The sequence below is a fragment of the Echiichthys vipera genome, assembly GCF_963691815.1.
Source record: "Echiichthys vipera genome assembly, chromosome: 10".
Taxonomy (NCBI): domain Eukaryota; kingdom Metazoa; phylum Chordata; class Actinopteri; order Perciformes; family Trachinidae; genus Echiichthys; species Echiichthys vipera.
Genome location: NC_139835.1, coordinates 18,020,618 through 18,037,232, shown reverse-complemented (window position 1 = coordinate 18,037,232; position 16,615 = coordinate 18,020,618). Strand labels below are relative to the sequence as shown.

The 16,615-nt window shown below is 41.8% G+C and overlaps 1 protein-coding gene across 2 annotated transcripts in view; it reads left to right on the top strand.

Annotated features, from left to right (window-relative positions):
• lrp2a (low density lipoprotein receptor-related protein 2a) overlaps positions 1-16,615 on the top strand; it is a gene marked incomplete at both ends in the record, with an annotated part of 46,867 nt that overhangs the window by 9,905 nt on the left and 20,347 nt on the right. For both annotated transcript variants that reach the window (XM_083921483.1, XM_083921482.1), the window contains 29 exons: positions 928-1,151; positions 1,737-1,943; positions 2,061-2,263; positions 2,458-2,598; positions 2,837-3,040; positions 3,630-3,822; positions 4,374-4,499; positions 4,649-4,779; positions 4,981-5,118; positions 5,225-5,506; positions 5,635-5,874; positions 6,406-6,525; positions 7,015-7,131; positions 7,275-7,655; positions 8,027-8,041; positions 8,415-8,663; positions 9,202-9,413; positions 9,546-9,730; positions 9,829-10,057; positions 10,208-10,385; positions 10,589-10,717; positions 12,155-12,321; positions 12,493-12,636; positions 12,820-12,929; positions 13,874-14,051; positions 14,204-14,417; positions 14,520-14,759; positions 14,940-15,128; positions 15,681-16,613. In XM_083921483.1, the coding sequence (XP_083777609.1) occupies positions 928-1,151; positions 1,737-1,943; positions 2,061-2,263; positions 2,458-2,598; positions 2,837-3,040; positions 3,630-3,822; positions 4,374-4,499; positions 4,649-4,779; positions 4,981-5,118; positions 5,225-5,506; positions 5,635-5,874; positions 6,406-6,525; positions 7,015-7,131; positions 7,275-7,655; positions 8,027-8,041; positions 8,415-8,663; positions 9,202-9,413; positions 9,546-9,730; positions 9,829-10,057; positions 10,208-10,385; positions 10,589-10,717; positions 12,155-12,321; positions 12,493-12,636; positions 12,820-12,929; positions 13,874-14,051; positions 14,204-14,417; positions 14,520-14,759; positions 14,940-15,128; positions 15,681-16,613 (6,079 nt within the window). The remainder of the gene's footprint in view (positions 1-927; positions 1,152-1,736; positions 1,944-2,060; positions 2,264-2,457; positions 2,599-2,836; positions 3,041-3,629; positions 3,823-4,373; positions 4,500-4,648; positions 4,780-4,980; positions 5,119-5,224; positions 5,507-5,634; positions 5,875-6,405; positions 6,526-7,014; positions 7,132-7,274; positions 7,656-8,026; positions 8,042-8,414; positions 8,664-9,201; positions 9,414-9,545; positions 9,731-9,828; positions 10,058-10,207; positions 10,386-10,588; positions 10,718-12,154; positions 12,322-12,492; positions 12,637-12,819; positions 12,930-13,873; positions 14,052-14,203; positions 14,418-14,519; positions 14,760-14,939; positions 15,129-15,680; positions 16,614-16,615) is intronic.

The window sequence follows — 16,615 nt, the reverse complement described above, 5'->3', positions numbered from 1 at the left end:
ACATTCATCCCTGTGACTGAGCTGTTGACTGCCAAAGACCTTTATATCATCCTCGTTTTTTAAAGGATAGGTTCACATTATTTCTGTCTTAAAGCAATATTCACATGCTCATATGATCAGTGAGATAGATTTGTTTGCTGTGATTGTTTCTCCTGTTTGTACGGGCTACAAAGTGATCCCCTTTTAAAGCTATAATATGTAAATTTTCAGCATTTAAATATCTAAAAACAACTAGATTTATGTTACATATTTTGTCAAGTTGTATACTTAAAATGAGTATATAAATATACTCAAAATGTTTTCACCCACATCGAAACACAGAGAAATCTGTAATTTTAATCAAGGTAATGGTATTTTGTTAGCCTGACACTGACTCCATGTCCCCTTTGAGCATGTGTCAGTGTTGTGGTTGTCTGCCAGAAGCTGTCGTAAATTTACTAATTATCCAATTTTAAAACTCCAAAGTTCAACCAAACTAATATGAAGTTTCGCAGTCTGAGTTGAACAAACAAAGAGGCTGTGTTGCAAAGTTGCAGTCTTTTTAGTGCAAAATTAATGTGTTGTGTTACTGTCCTTTGCAGTGAATCAACAAGGAAACATTGCCCGTTAAAGCTTTTGAAAAATGCCAACTTGATTTGTCCAACTGAAACAGCCTAAAGCGTTCTCAAGCCACATTTCAATGGTCATATTTACTCCATAAGGACTGGGGATTTTCTGTCCCATCACTTACATTGGGATCTCTTTGTGTCCAGTATGAACAGAGGGAACAATTACATTGATAATAATGTCCCTACGGGCATGTGAGTTTTGTATTGAGATACTCTTAAATAAATGTGATCTCATCTTTTAATATCTTCCCATTATTCCTTGAAGCAGTGACCACCTAAGAGGGAATTTCCTGACAACAGTGGTGTCTTTTGTTCACAGGTGTTTTCTGTGGATATGGACGGTTCCAATACACAGGTGGTTTTAAATGTATCCGTTGACTACCCTGAGAACTTGGCGGTGGATTGGGTGAACAATAAACTGTATGTGGTGGAGGCCAGTGTCAACAGGATTGACATGGTGGACTTTGATGGAAGTAACCGGGTCACACTCATCACTGAAAACCTCGGAAACCCTAGAGGACTTGCGGTGGACCCCACTGTCGGGTAAGCACATCTCCAAGTTTCCATCTATTTAACTATCCACCCATTCCCAAACCCCACGTACAGTATCTGTCGTGCTCCATTGGCGTGGAATAATGGGGTGTGTGTGTGAGATTAGCAGATTGCCCTGGGTGGATTAGTGAGTAGCAATGTAAGTGATGACTCTCATTGTAATCCAATAGTATAGTTCAAGGGGGGAGGAGAACCAGGTGGCTACAGATAAATTGCTTATTTTAAATTAATATATAGCTCTGTGGTGGGATACACAGCCACCCACCTGGAGACATTTTTTTTAATTTATCTTTATTGAACATGTTAAAGAAAATAATAATACAAACTTAATAAAGCGAATGAGCAGTAAAAAGGAAAGCAAAAAAAGAAAACAAGCAAACGGGATCCTTAGTTCATAGTTCATAGTTCATGTCCAAATGGGATAGGACATGAAAAATTGTTCTTGTTTTTATAATTATTTGTAATAATGAATCATAAACAAAGTTAAAATAAGACATGATGTGGTAATTTGGATTTTAGACTTAATTACGTCTCTTTTTGTGTCTGTCAGATTAAACATATAACCTCCTTTCACAGGTATATGTTCTTCTCAGATTGGGAGGCGGTTAATGGACAGCCAGGCCTGGAGCGGGCCTTCATGGACGGCACCAACCGGTATGGGATTATCAAGAGTAAACTGGGCTGGCCGGCTGGTATCACACTGGACATTGAGGCCCAGCGCATCTACTGGGTAGACAGTCGCTATGACTACATTGAAACGGCAACATATGATGGCCTTCATAGGTAAATATGTGATATGTTATTACTCAAAAATAACATAACAAAAATACAAAAGCAAATCTCTAAAAATTGTATTCATTCATATTCTAATAAATCAATGTTCTCAACATTTTGTAATAGAAAAACCGTGGTCCACGGAGGTGCTGTGATCCCACATCCATTTGGCATCAGTTTGTTTGAGCACAATGTCTATTTCACGGACTGGACCAAGATGGCCGTAATGAAAGCCAACAAGTTCACCGACAGCAGTCCTCAAGTTGTGTACAGTACATCTCAGACTCCACACGGAGTAGCAGTGATACATCAGCTGAAACAGCCATATGGTAAGTCCCTCAACGAGACAAATGTGGAGTGATGCAGCTCACAGTGTTATGTAAATGTCCCCACACTTTCTGCCATGTAACTGCTAGTGTTTCTAAAGGAACCACCATAAATAGCTATTGTTAAGGAAAAATCTGAATCTGTAATTTCATATGACTTTGCCACCGACTGAGCTTCTTGTTGTTTTTGTCTCCAGTGGCAAACCCTTGTAGTGTAGACAGAGGTGGATGTGAGCAGATCTGTGTTCTGAGTCACAGGAGTGACAATGGAGGACTGGGTTACCGCTGCAAATGCCGCATGGGCTATGACTTACATGCTGATGGCAAGCGATGTTTTGGTAAGAGAACATTTCTCTTCTTACTGAAGTGATGGCAGTATCTTTCCTTGAAAGTGTAAAATCATACTCAACACCCTAAAGATGTAATGGTTCACCTAAAACTCACCTGTACAGCAGCCCACAGTGGTTTCATCTCGTTTAACCCTTTCTTTTGTGTTACGATGTTGTGTGAGGTGGAATATTTCTTGGCATGCATGACTATCTTGTTTCATATGGTCTTCTGATATCGTATCTGCAGCTGTAAGGCAGTTCCTGCTGTTCTCCAGCCAGCTGGCCGTGAGAGGGATCCCCTTTAACCTCTCTTCTCAGGAGGACATCATCCTGCCCGTCACTGGATCACCTTCCTACTTCGTTGGGGTGGATTTTAGCGCTGAAGACGATGCCATATTCTTCTCAGACACAGCAAAAGATATTATCTATAAACAAAAAGTGGATGGAACTGGTGAGCATCTTGTTGATCGCTCTAACCGAATTGTTCAGAATACCCTGTTCACATTCACAGCAGAACAACTGCATAGTATTACAGGGAAATACATAGTGTAGTATGACTATCAGCAGCTAATAAGTTTCCAGTGTTCCTGGGATAATTTCTTTCCTTGCAGAGAGCTCTACCATGTGATTCAGTCAGGCTTATACAGGGGAGTTAAGGGAGTGCCTGATGGGGCCGACTGGTACTATGGGGGAGGGAATGGACAGGAGTATGGACAGTGGAAAATGGATCATATAGTCAACTTACATTTCAAAAGAATGACCTGAAAATAAGCAGGACACACTAATCAAGAATATTTTAATATTTACTTTCAAAACTATCTCCTAAGCTGTGGAGAGTAGTTACTAATGTTCACCAGCAGTCACACCACACAAAGAAAAGAAACCCTGCTGCTCCGGTCAGTGATGTTGTTTTTGGAGCTGCTCTAGTTTTTTCTGTCCGGTCCACATGGGGAAAATGCAAGCTGACAGCCTATTTATTTAAATGTGTTCCTCTTTCATCTCTGTGTTAAATTGTGGTCTGACTGCTTTGATCTGCACAGGCAGGGAGGTACTTGCAGCCAATCGAGTTGATGGAGTGGAGGACCTGGCTTACGACTGGATTTCAAAAAACCTCTATTGGACTGACCCCCGATACAGGAGCATATCTGTCATGAAGGTAGCCGATAAGTCCAGGAGAACCATCATACAAAACCTCAACAACCCTCGGGCCATCGTTGTGCATCCTCTCATTGGGTAAATCCGTATATGCTCCCCCTGGTAGTTGTATATATAAGACCAAATGTTTAATTTTGTTGTTTATATTAAATATTGTTATTTTTCTTATATGCTATAAAACTGTAAAATATATATAAAAAAAAAAACGCTATTGGGGTTTGTAGGGATTCAGTGAGATTCAGATTCAGACTGAAGTTTTCTGTAAAACCAACCATATATGTCTGGTAACACACCTTAAGATGTGCTCACCCATTCAAGCACAAGTCCTCAAGTGACACCCCCCCACCCGTTTAAAAATAAACTTTATTTAGAACAAGCTGTTATTTCCAGCCTGAAAGTCATAAGGCCCCTGTGTCCAACACCTCAGATTAGTTCGGTGTCAAGGGCAGTATTGTGGCAAACACTAAGAATTTGGCTTAAACAGAAAAGCTCTATAATATGGAAGTATCCAAAATAAATTGCTTTTTTGTCACCCCAGGTACAGTAGATGTTTCAAAGTATTCAAAGTAGGTACATTTTTAAAAATTGAAATATGACATTGATGCTTATTGTTCACTTGATTACGACAGATATATCTTTTGGACTGACTGGTACCGGCCTGCGAAGATTATGAGGGCTTGGGGTGACGGATCACATGCCCTGTCTATTGTAAACACTACTCTTGGCTGGCCAAATGGCCTAGCTATTGACTGGAGGTGAGTCAATGTGGCTTTAGTTTTTTTTAATTTGTATTGTTTTATCCATAAATTATGGTTGCTATAGCGACGTTTTTTAAACTTATCATCCCATTGACAGCATTTATGATTATTTCAAACTCTTTCTCTCTGATTTGATTTCCACACAGCTCAATGCGCCTATATTGGGTGGACGCCTTCTTTGACAAAATTGAGCACAGCAGTTTTGATGGACAGAACAGGATTTCTTTGGACCGCATAACCCAAATCTCCCATCCGTTTGGTCTCACCATTTTTGAAGGTAATAAGTCCTGGCATAAACAACAAGTTGCAGTACAGGATCATGTATTTGATCTGAATAAAAAGTTAATTTCACTGGCATTGCCTTGAACTGTGATCTGCCCTTTTTGCTTTAATGATGGTTATGACAGAAGAGCAATTACTGTTACCAGGAAGAGGTGACTAACTGAGGTTTTTGCTCTGTTGCCCCTGTCCCTTGAAGGCTATGCATATTTCACTGACTGGCGCCTGGGTGGCATTGTACGTGTGCGCAAGACGGATGGTGGGGAGATGGTCATAATCAGAAGAGGAATCAGCCACATCATGCACGTCAAGTCTTTCAACTCTAACTCTCAGATTGGTCAGTAGCTTTATTCACTCCTCTTTACACTCTGCTATTCATGCGTATCTGAGGCTCACGCTACTCCGTCATATTTCTGGTAATTACACTCCTCTCTCCTTCTCAGGTTCCAACCTCTGCAACAGACAGACAAATCCTAATGGAGACTGCAGCCACTTCTGCTTCCCAGCCCCAGACTCACAGAGGGTGTGTGGCTGTCCGTATGGCATGAAGCTGCTGCCCAACCATCAGAACTGTGTGGATGACCCTTCCAATGAGCCCCCCACACTGCAGTGCGGAGCCAACTCCTTCTCCTGTGGCAACGGCAAATGTGTCCCAAACAGCTACAGATGCGATGGTGTTGACGACTGCCATGACAACAGTGACGAAGTCCACTGTGGAATTAACAGTAATGCTTTTTTTTTGTCAATCTAGTCTATTACACTGGCCTGACCTGACCAGAGTATAAACAGTATACTAATAGTATTAAAGTAATATTATAGGATTTTAATAATAGCATCATCATCTCTTTTTCAGACACCACTTGCTCCCCCTCTGCATTCACCTGTGCCAATAAGCACTGTGTGCCTGCAGGATGGCGCTGTGATGGGCACAACGACTGTTTTGATAACAGCGATGAGTACAACTGCCCTACGCAGGTGCCTGGAACATGCCCTGCCAATCAGTTTACCTGCGCCAACCACCGCTGCATCCCACATACATGGCGTTGTGACACTGATAACGACTGTGGGGACAGTTCAGATGAAGCTGACTGCCGTGAGTATCCCCACAGAGGCTACCATCTTGAAATTAATAGAATTTTCTTAAGACTAATTTTGTTTATTCTTAACACAAAATAGGCAGAAACAAAGCAAATAGGCCAATTGAATGAACAGCGGCAAAACTGTATTTCAGGAAGCAAACTACAAGCAAATACGATGTAGAGCACTGGGGAAAAAAAAGGTTGAGTTGAAAGCTGGTCAACAGGCTATTGGAGATAACTCACTTTTATAATTATTATTTTTAGATGCCTCTAAGTTTATCCAGTGTCAGACAATGTGCACGGTGTTGAATGTCCCACCTATGTTCTAAAAAAAGTGTATTTACACCTGCTGCTATGGTTCCAAAGGTACACAGTTGCCAATATCAGCTACTTAAAACTTAGAAACATGGTTTATGTTCCTCTAAAAAATGAAAAAGGTTATTAAACTACGACTTTTACATTGTTATAGTATTCTATGTGTTGACAAAGAAGGTCTAACAGGCATCTTATATTTCTTATTGTTGTCTAACAATTTATGTTGACAGATCTGAGAGGCACATGCAATCCAGGACAGTTTCAGTGTCCAGATCACCGCTGCATAGACCCCAACTACGTTTGCGATGGGGACAGGGACTGTGTGGATGGAGCGGACGAGCAGGGATGCAGTGAGTATCTTTCTGGATTATATTATTGGCTTTTCCCTGGAAGTGTGTATTTGATCAAATCTATTTAATTTCATCCTGCTTACATTTATAAATCTAATGAAAGTTGCTGATCAGATCTATTCACATCAGGTCTTATGACCATGAAATAAACTTGCCTGAGCTCATATTCAAACTTTTAGATATTGTGAATAGGAGGTGTATCAGCCATTTACCAGTAAAGGACTGATATTTTATTTTTATTTTATAGTTTATTTTTTTTGTATTCATTCATGCATTCTTTCATTCAGTAAAGCCCCGTTTGCATCAGCTAAACATGCTTGAGGAGTTGTAGAGGCCAATTGAATGCTCTGTAAAATTCAACAAGCATTTGCTAAGCCTCTTAGTTTATTGATCTCATTACTTGAGTTGCACAACATTTGAGCTCAGCATACATACAAAACTGCAGAAATATTGAACACCAGGTTTAACATACTCAACTGGATTTTTCAGTCTACAACTGCACTGTGAATGAGTTCAAGTGCTCCAGTGGTCACCAGTGTATCAACTCCTACTACCGATGTGATGGAGTCTTTGACTGCAGTGATCGCTCAGATGAGCGCGACTGTCGTAAGTATTTAAATATCGCCTTTGGTCATTGGTTATATTATTGAAGCATTACAAAGTCATGCATTTATATACACAAGGTTGCATTTTCTCTAATTTTGGACTGTGCTAACATGATGTTTGTGATGTTTTGTAATATATCTCAGCTACTAGGCCTCCAGGGATGTGCCACCATGAGAGTGAGTTCCAGTGTCAGTCAGACGGGAGCTGTGTACCGTCTACCTGGGAGTGTGATGGTCATCCAGATTGTGAGGACGGCAGCGATGAACACCATGCCTGCCCACCTCGCACCTGCCCCTCCTCACTGTTCCGCTGTGACAACGGAAACTGTGTGTTACGCAGCTGGCTTTGTGACGGGGACAACGACTGCAGGGACATGAGCGACGAAAGAGACTGTCCCACGCCGCCTTTCCGATGTCCAAGTTGGCAGTGGCAGTGCCCGGGCCACAGTCTGTGCATCAACCTCACCACGGTGTGTGACAACACTCCTGACTGCCCCAATGGTGCTGACGAGTCTCCTCTTTGCAGTAAGTTTCATCTCTGCTTGTTTTGTGTTTTTATGTCAGCCCCGTCCTGGGATGTGTTCTTTGTTTTTCAGAAATTCTTGATTGTTTTATTAAATTTTCAAGTTTGCTGGTCTCCTCAAATTCAATTACACACATCACACATGACATCACATGACAAAACATGACAAACATAAGTCTCCGTTAATTTTGTTAAAATTGACATTCTTCTAGTTTTCTGTAAACAAGTTCGTCATTTTACTGAAATTTTGTGTTGAATGTTATTTGTTTGTCTTTGGATTCTTGTGTTGAAATCATGCATGTGTGTGATTTGACCTGTATTAACCTGAAAATTATCTGTGATTTTCCTTTCTTGCCTTTCTTGCTACTTTCAGACGAGCCTTTGCCAGGTAGGAACAAACTCTCAATCATTGGTAGACAATGCCCCAAGTAGTTCTGATTCATTTTCATCAGACACAGTATCTTTGTTAACCACTTTGATGTTTGTAGATTTGTCTCAAACCAAAAAAATCTTCTTAGTAGAGTGTGTGTGGTATATATAACAATCATTTCTCACAAATATACATAAAACATAGTTTTGGCTCAGAGTAGAACTTCTACAGACTATTACTGAAGTAGTTAGTGCTTTGTCGTTATCCTCTGAACATGTATAATAATTGCATAATTTGGTAGATTTTGTATATAAGTTGTATGAGTTATTATTTACTTGGTTTATTTCCATTCATTTGGGTTCTAAATTGTGCTTTCCATCCCTCAACTCAGATCAGGAGAGCTGTTCAGACAACAATGCTGGCTGCACCCACGGTTGTATCCAAGGGCCATTTGGGGCCCAGTGCACATGCCCTGTGGGTTATCAACTGAGCAATGACTCCAAAACCTGCGAGGATGTAGATGAGTGTAATCCTCCTGGACTATGTAGCCAGCACTGCTTTAATGAGAGAGGCTCTTTCCGCTGCCACTGCCAGGATGGTTACACTCTTGAAGCAGACCAGCTTACCTGCAAGGCCTCAGGTGAGGATGTGTATGACTTCTGTGCATGGAACATAGTGCTCCCCCTGGTAGTTGTAAATAACCTATAATGATGGTGCTGTGTTAGGCATCAGTTCCTCCGCCGTGCTGGCTGTTGGGCAGAAAGGTGTTGTGATAAAGGGGGAGCTCGGCCGTCAGACTGGGAGACAAACACGCAGTTTTTCTTCTCCTGTGTCTCTCCTTGCTGCTCTGATTTCTTTAGATAAGACAAATAACATATATGTCACTCACTGGCCATCACTGGTGTAATTAGGACATAATCACCAACAAAGAGCTGTTTATGGGGGAGCGTGCCTGACATGAGCTCCTCTTCCACACAGATAACCTGCCGAAAGGCTTCGCAGTACAATAGGTCATTATTTGGACAAAAGCACATTCCCTGAGGATTGCCATTTGAGAAGGGTCTATTTAACAGTCCTGTCATATAGTTGTGGCTGACAGGCAAAAGCTGGTAAGTGCTCTAATTAGCATGAGAATGGACATGAAAAATAGGTAACAGAGATTTTATGTCTGTTTACAGATTCTCGGCAGGCGTTCTTGCTCGTGGCCAGTCGGAATCAAATTGTGCAAGATGACATAACCACTCAGCCCAATGTGGTCCGCTCACTGGTTCGAGATGGACGCAACATTGTAGCCCTAGATTTTGACACAGTCACCGACCGTGTGTACTGGTCCGACACAAGCCAGGACAGAATCTGGAGTGCAAACAAAAACGGCAGTGACAGAACTGTGGTGGGTTGGTTTGTTCCTTTATGTCATCACAGACCTAATTTCTCTAAAACATTTTTAATTTTTATTATACGTCATTTGTAGTTAATTTAATCAGTAAGCATAATTAACTAAAAATGAGTCTCTTGTGGACAGATATTTGACAGTGGAGTGACTGTAACAGAGAGCCTTGCAGTGGACTGGGTGGGCAGAAACCTGTACTGGACTGACTACGTCTTGGAGACTATTGAAGTGTCTAAACTAGATGGCACCCACCGCACTGTATTAGTTAGTGACAATGTCACCAACCCCCGAGGCTTGGTACTGGACCCAAGGGACAGGTCAGTGACAAACTTATCTAATCTGTGTGTCTTGGGAATTAAATCTATGTTATGATGTCTGCTTTTATTAGTGTGTAAGAAAGGTGTCTATTTTGCAGTGCTCACCTGATGTTCTGGACCGACTGGGGGAGGAATCCACGCATTGAGAGGGCAAGCATGGACGGGAAACTGAGGACTGTTATCATAAGCAACAAACTGTACTGGCCCAACGGTCTAACCATAGACTATCCAAACAATTTGTTGTACTTTGCTGATGCCTACTTGGATTTCATTGACTTCTGCGATTTTAACGGCAACAACAGGAAGCAAGTCCTGGCCAGTGACCTGGTGAGTGAATGAGATGGACGACACATTTTTCTGAATCATCTGTATAGATCTGATTTGTGTTGATAATCTAAAAGTGTACAGTGCACAATTTCCTTTTGAATAGCATGTGTAAGACACACTTTTTTTTCTTTTGCTATTCTCTGTGAAAAGGTACTACAACATCCCCACGCAATTACCATTTTTGAGGATTTTGTGTATTGGACCGACAGATACATCAACCGTGTGATGCGAGCCGATAAGTGGCATGGGGAGAACCAGACAGTGATGCTTTTCAACCTCCCTCAGCCCATGGGTCTGGTGGCAGTGCACCCAGCCAGGCAGCCAGCAGGTATGGCAAAGATATTCTACATCAACAAATCTCTGTTACATCAGTTTTAGCTGATGTGTGTTGCCCCACTGAATTAATTGTTGGTAGTTCTTGTATATTGCTGATGATGTAAATATGCAGAAAGTCCATTATTTTTGTTAAGACTTAAAAGCACCTCTGTTGACTCTGTACATGTGTGTGCATGTGTTTTTGATGTTGTGTAGGTGAAAATCACTGCTTGAGGAGTCCCTGTACTCATATTTGCCTGCTTTCTGCTGTGGGACCAAGGTACTACTCATGTGCCTGCCCCTCAGGCTGGACGCTGGCAGTGGACCAAATCACCTGCACCAGAGGTATGTATACTGCCAAATGGAGGAAAACACTCAGTTTGATGAAAAAGGAAGTTGGGATAGATGCAGTTGATAAGTAGATGCACTCATAAGGTATTCATCTTAGCTGTGGTTATTGCTGTAAAAGAGCAAACCTGTTGTTGTTTTGTGCATGCTTCGTTTGCAGCCTTCTCAATGTTGGTAAAAGGACACATCTTTGAAAACGCTATTCGTATGATAGATCAGTCCAGGTTCTTGTCAACAGTCTTTCATTTAGATTGTCATGTAAACTGCTGTTCCAGTCATAAATATTAAGAATCATATAAGCGTGATGGTCTTAAGGAGACAAGGGACCTTTAATTCACAGTCCAAGGAGTCCCTCTTAGGTCAACAGCTTAAGTCATCTCAGGTTTCAGCCCATTCAAGCCAAGCAGAACACAGTCTCCCCCTGAGACCAACGATTATCCAAGAATGAAAATGTCCCACAACCATTCATCGATTCTAATCTCTGGAGACAAAGCAAATCTTTAGAAGATTGTGGAAACAACTTTCACCAGTCAATCATCTTTATAGATAAAAGGCCTGTTAGCTCAGGTCCCTATTTTGCACCAGGTTATCATACACTGAAAGCAACGTTTAGTTTTGGATTACCATGGGCTAAATTCATAACCAGTAAACATTTAGTAGTTTCCTAGTGACGTTTTAGAATTTGTAACATAACTTTGTCCTGTTTGTAACATTTTACATGTATTAATCGTTTTCTATTGCCAATGGTCAAATGTTGTTACGCAACTTGAATATTGAGACCGTAACCGACTTTCTCGGTTGCCTATAGTAGCCTGTGGACTGACAGTTATCAGTAGCTTGCTATGCTGCATAGATCTGTTGTTGGTTGCTTCATAACGGTAGCTGATAAAGTAATTTGCAAGCGGCGAGTCAGCAAGATCAGCCCTGGGAGTTGAATTAGCTGAAGTTATCCACTCAAGACAGTATTTGTTAGATTGTTGTTGAATCTAAAATCACAATATTTCACATGTCAGTCTTTTCCCTAGGATTTTTATCAGCACCGGGGAAAAGGCTTTTTGTTGTACCACCAAAACACACGCTGTGCATACTCTGCAACTTCCAGCAGCCCATAAAAGCCTCAGTCAGCACTGGAAAAACTTCACATCCTTTGGAGTTTCCTGGAAGATCCATCCCAAATCCTTTACATAGAAGTCAGTCCACAGGCTGCTGTAGGCAACCGAGAAAGTCAGTGAAGGTCTCAACTTTTAGGTTGCGTAACAACCCGTTCGCCCATTGGCAATAAAACATGATTAATACATGTAAATTGTTACACACAGGGCCTTTAAATTACTAAGTAATTCACAGCCTTGAGGAAAATACTCATTTTAGAGCAGATTGTACATGTATTCTTAGTCACTGTTTATTCACAGCTTTTCCATTATCATTTACTTGTAGTTGAAGATCCATTCCTGGTGGTTGTAAGAGACAGCATCATCTATGGCATTTCCTTGAACCCTGACGACAAGAGTAATGGTGCTATGGTCCCTATTGCTGGGCTTCAGAATGGCTACGATGTTGACTTTGATGACAACGAACAGACCATCTACTGGGTAGAGCACCCTGTGAGTTACTGTCACATCTCAGTTCAGTTCAGACCTTAATTTTCCTTCAAAGACAACTTTGAGGTTGTGCGTTTACTGTAAAAAAATACACAATTTATACTTTAAAAACATCGCATTTAAAACATGCGATTAATCATTAATGAGGTAATGAAGTTTTCCTTTTTCCACCAGGGTGAGATCCACAGAGTGAAGTCAGATGGGACTAACAGGACAGAGTTTGCCCCTGCAGCCATACTTGGCTCCCCTGTCGGCCTGGCCTTAGACTGGATAACAGAGAACCTATACTACACCAATCCAGCTACACAGTCTATAGAGGTAAGACAAATAATACATCCTGTTGTTATTTTTCATCATTACTGACTTAAACTTTAACTAAGAGGAATACATTTTTTGTGATTAGTTGTAATAGGAAAACAGAAAATAAGTGTGACAAGGGCGGTGTCACAACACAGCTATGCCGTACAATAACTGCACCTGTTTGTGTTTGTGCTTGGCAAGGTCTTGAAGTTGAGAGGGGAGGTACAGTACAGGAAAACTCTAATCACAAATAACGGCTCTCCAACTGGCGCTGGCAGTCCTGTTGGCATCGCAGTGGACCCAGCACGTGGGTAAGCCCCATTTAACACAGTCCTGGCACGGCCACTCATCCCTACAGCTACTGAGCTCTAACAGCCTCCTCATCGCCATCTGCTCTGCCTCTCCAGAGAACTCAAACCAGTGTTACTGAATACCACACTGCACACTCAAACCCCAGCAACGTACAATAGAGTACAACCAGGAAACAATAAAGACATTTCAAAGTCATCCCATCTCACCCTCATATGAAAACATGGCAACTTTGATTTGGTGAATATGACCAAAATTAGTGTTGCAAGAAATTTATACTGAGTAATGACGTGGTCATCTGTGGGTAGAGAAAGTTTTCTAACTTGAAGGTCCCATATTAAGCTCATTCGGGTCATTCTTGTATTTTGGGTTTCTACTAGAACATGTTTACATGCTTTAATGTTCAAACAACACATTCCTCTTCAGTTTGTCTGGATATATCTGTATTCACCCTCTGTCTGAAACACTCAGTTTTACCACCTGTCTCTTTAAGACCCCCTCCTGAAAAAGCCCAGTCTGCTCTGATTGAACAATGTTTGCTGGTCTTTTGTAGCAGCACTATCTACATAAGTATATAGTATAATTCCTTACGGTTTGTTTAAAGGCACAGTTTCTCACTATGGGATGTGTGCATTTTTCTGTGGATTGAGCGTTTTGATACTTTCACAGTGTTTATGTATAAAACCTTGAAACCTTGATAATTCCAATGAATGAAATCAGAAACTCTCCTTTCATTTAACTAAATGCAAGGCTGATGTTCTGAGTTCATAAAAAGTTCATAATTTTGGAGATGAAAGGTTTTCACCGAGCAACAATCTGTTTCTCTGTGTTTTAACTGTAAAATGTATGTAAGACTATTAAGAAATAATAAGCATAGAGATCTGTTACTAAATTGTAAATGTCTGAGACACAAAACCCTAACCTCCACTCTTGAATGTCTTTTAAGCAAACTGTACTGGACAGACCAGGGAACAGAGAGTGGCATCCCTGCCAAGGTGGCATCTGCTGACATGGATGGCTTAAATCCTTTCACCTTGTTTACCAACAACCTAGATCACATTGAATTCCTCACTGTGGACATCCAAGAGAACAAGCTCTACTGGGCTGTTACAAGCACTGGCATGGTGGGTCTTCCCTTTTAGCTTTCAATGATGACCATTTGTTCATTCTCTAAGGTTCTCACAAATTTAATTAGACATGCTACTGTATGATAATCTTGGTATATGTAGAAAATGAGCACATGTTTGACTTCCTGTCTGGCATGTGATCTCCACAGATTGAGCGCGGTGATCCAGATGGAACTAACCGCATCACCATAGTGACAGGCTTGTCTCACCCCTGGGGTGTGGCTGTCTATCAGAACTACCTCTACTTCACTGACCGCAACTTTGAGGTCATAGAGCGCGTGGACAAGTCCACAGGTGCCAACAGAGTTGTGCTGCGAGACAACGTTTCTGGACTCAGAGTTCTGAAAGTGCATTATCGTGAGAGTGAGTAACACAAGAAGACACCATCATCCTCATTCACTGCTGTACGTATATGGTTTGTTGCTGTATTTTCTTTTTCATATTGTGTACCTTCCACAAACTCAGCCTCTGCAGGTACATCCAATGGCTGCACCAACAATATGGGATTGTGTGAGCAACTCTGCTTGCCTCGGACGCAGGGTCTGTTTACCTGCGCGTGTGCCACAGGTTTTAAACTTAATGCTGACAACAGGACCTGTGTTCCCTACCAGTCCTATGTGGTCATCTCCACTCTGTCTGCACTCAAAGGCTTCAGTCTGGAAGAGGCGGACCACTCTGAGGCCATGGTGCCTGTGGCTGGGAGAGGTCAGTAAGCCTCACAAATTATTTACTACTGTATGTTACATGTTGAATAAATTCATGTCTAAAAATAAAAATCAGTGGAATATTATACTTAAAAGCTGACTGACAGAGTAACTGAATTTCAAATGTTCATGATACGGTTATTGTGTTTGTAATAATAATGACTGGCTTATCGTCCTGCAGGCCGTAATGCTTTACATATTGATGTACACATGGCTTCTGGTTTCATCTACTGGTGTGACTTCAGCAGCACTGTGGCGACACAAAACGGGGTCAGACGGATCAAGCCAGATGGCTCAGGATTACATAGTGTAGTAACATCTGGAATAGGACGCAACGGGATACGAGGCATCGCTGTGGACTGGGCTGCAGGTATGCTTTTTGTGTCAGCTCACAAATGTGTTCATCTAAGCATTTGTTTCATTTAAGCACTTAATGTTATTTTAGGATCTTTCCCAAATCCAATCAGCGCCCTCCTGGTTGCATCTCTTATTTTCACACACACACATATATATGTGGTGGTGTTGGAGGTGTTGGTTTTGAAATTGATGTAGATAAGGTTTATCACCATCAAAGCATCTTACTCCCTTATATTGTAGCAAATGTATATAGTCTGTAGTATATAATTCAATAATTTCCATGTGTTTTATTTATACTCTAATTTTGTGCTTATAGTCAATATCTTTAATCTCACTGACTTATATTACTTTATCTGCCCCACAGCAATTAAGATTTCATTTTATTTAAATAGATACAGTGGTCTTTATCTGTTGATGTAAAACCAGAAAACCTAAAAGACAACCTGACTCATTTGAACTTGCTGTATCATTTTTAAATTAAAATTGTGACTTATCATATTTCTCTCGAGACTCACAAATATATGATGCCACTTTAAACACTCAACTTACTGGATTCTTTCCTTAGGAAACCTGTATTTCACCAACGCGTTCCTAACTGAGACATATGTGGAGGTGCTCCGCCTGAACACCACTTTCCGCAGGGTGCTGCTGAAGACCCAGGTGGACATGCCACGTCACATCGTGGTGGACCCCAAAAACAGATACTTGTTCTGGGCTGATTATGGTCAGAACCCCAAAATTGAGCGAGCACTCTTGGACGGCACCAATCGCACAATTTTAGTGTCCTCTGGGATTATTACACCTCGAGGTCTCGCCCTGGACTGGCAAACTGGCTACGTCTACTGGGTAGACGACTCCCTGGATATGATTGCCCGAGTCAGCTCTCAAGGAGGAGAGACGGAGATAGTCAGGTATGGCAGTCGCTACCCAACTCCTTATGGAATCACAGTGTTCGAAAGTAGTATCATTTGGGTGGACAGAAACCTCAAGAAGGTGTTCCAAGCAAGCAAACAGCCTGGCAGCACAGAGCAGCCTGCTGTAATCAGAGACAATGTCAACATGCTAAGGGACGTTACCGTCTTTGACCAGCGCACCCAGCCTGCCACTCCCCAGGAGCTTAACTACAACCCCTGCATGGAGGCTAATGGAGGCTGTGCCCACTTCTGCTTCGCCCTTCCAGGTTCTGGCACGGGTAACCAGAACAAAAAATGCAGCTGCGCTTTTGGGAATCTTGCTGCAGATAACGAAAGCTGTGTGGTTTCGAGGGATGATTATCTTATCTACACGACTGAGAGCACCGTGCGCAGCCTGCGCCTCGACCTCGAGGACCATGCATTGCCCTTCCCTGTGGTCAATGTGCCACGTACCTCAGTGGCACTGGATTTTGACCTTACAGACAGGAGGATCTACTTCACACAAAGCTCAGGCGCAGGAGCAAGCAAGATCAGCTACATCAGCCTGTCCTCTCCCACCTTGGACCCTGTAATGGTGGCTTCAGGT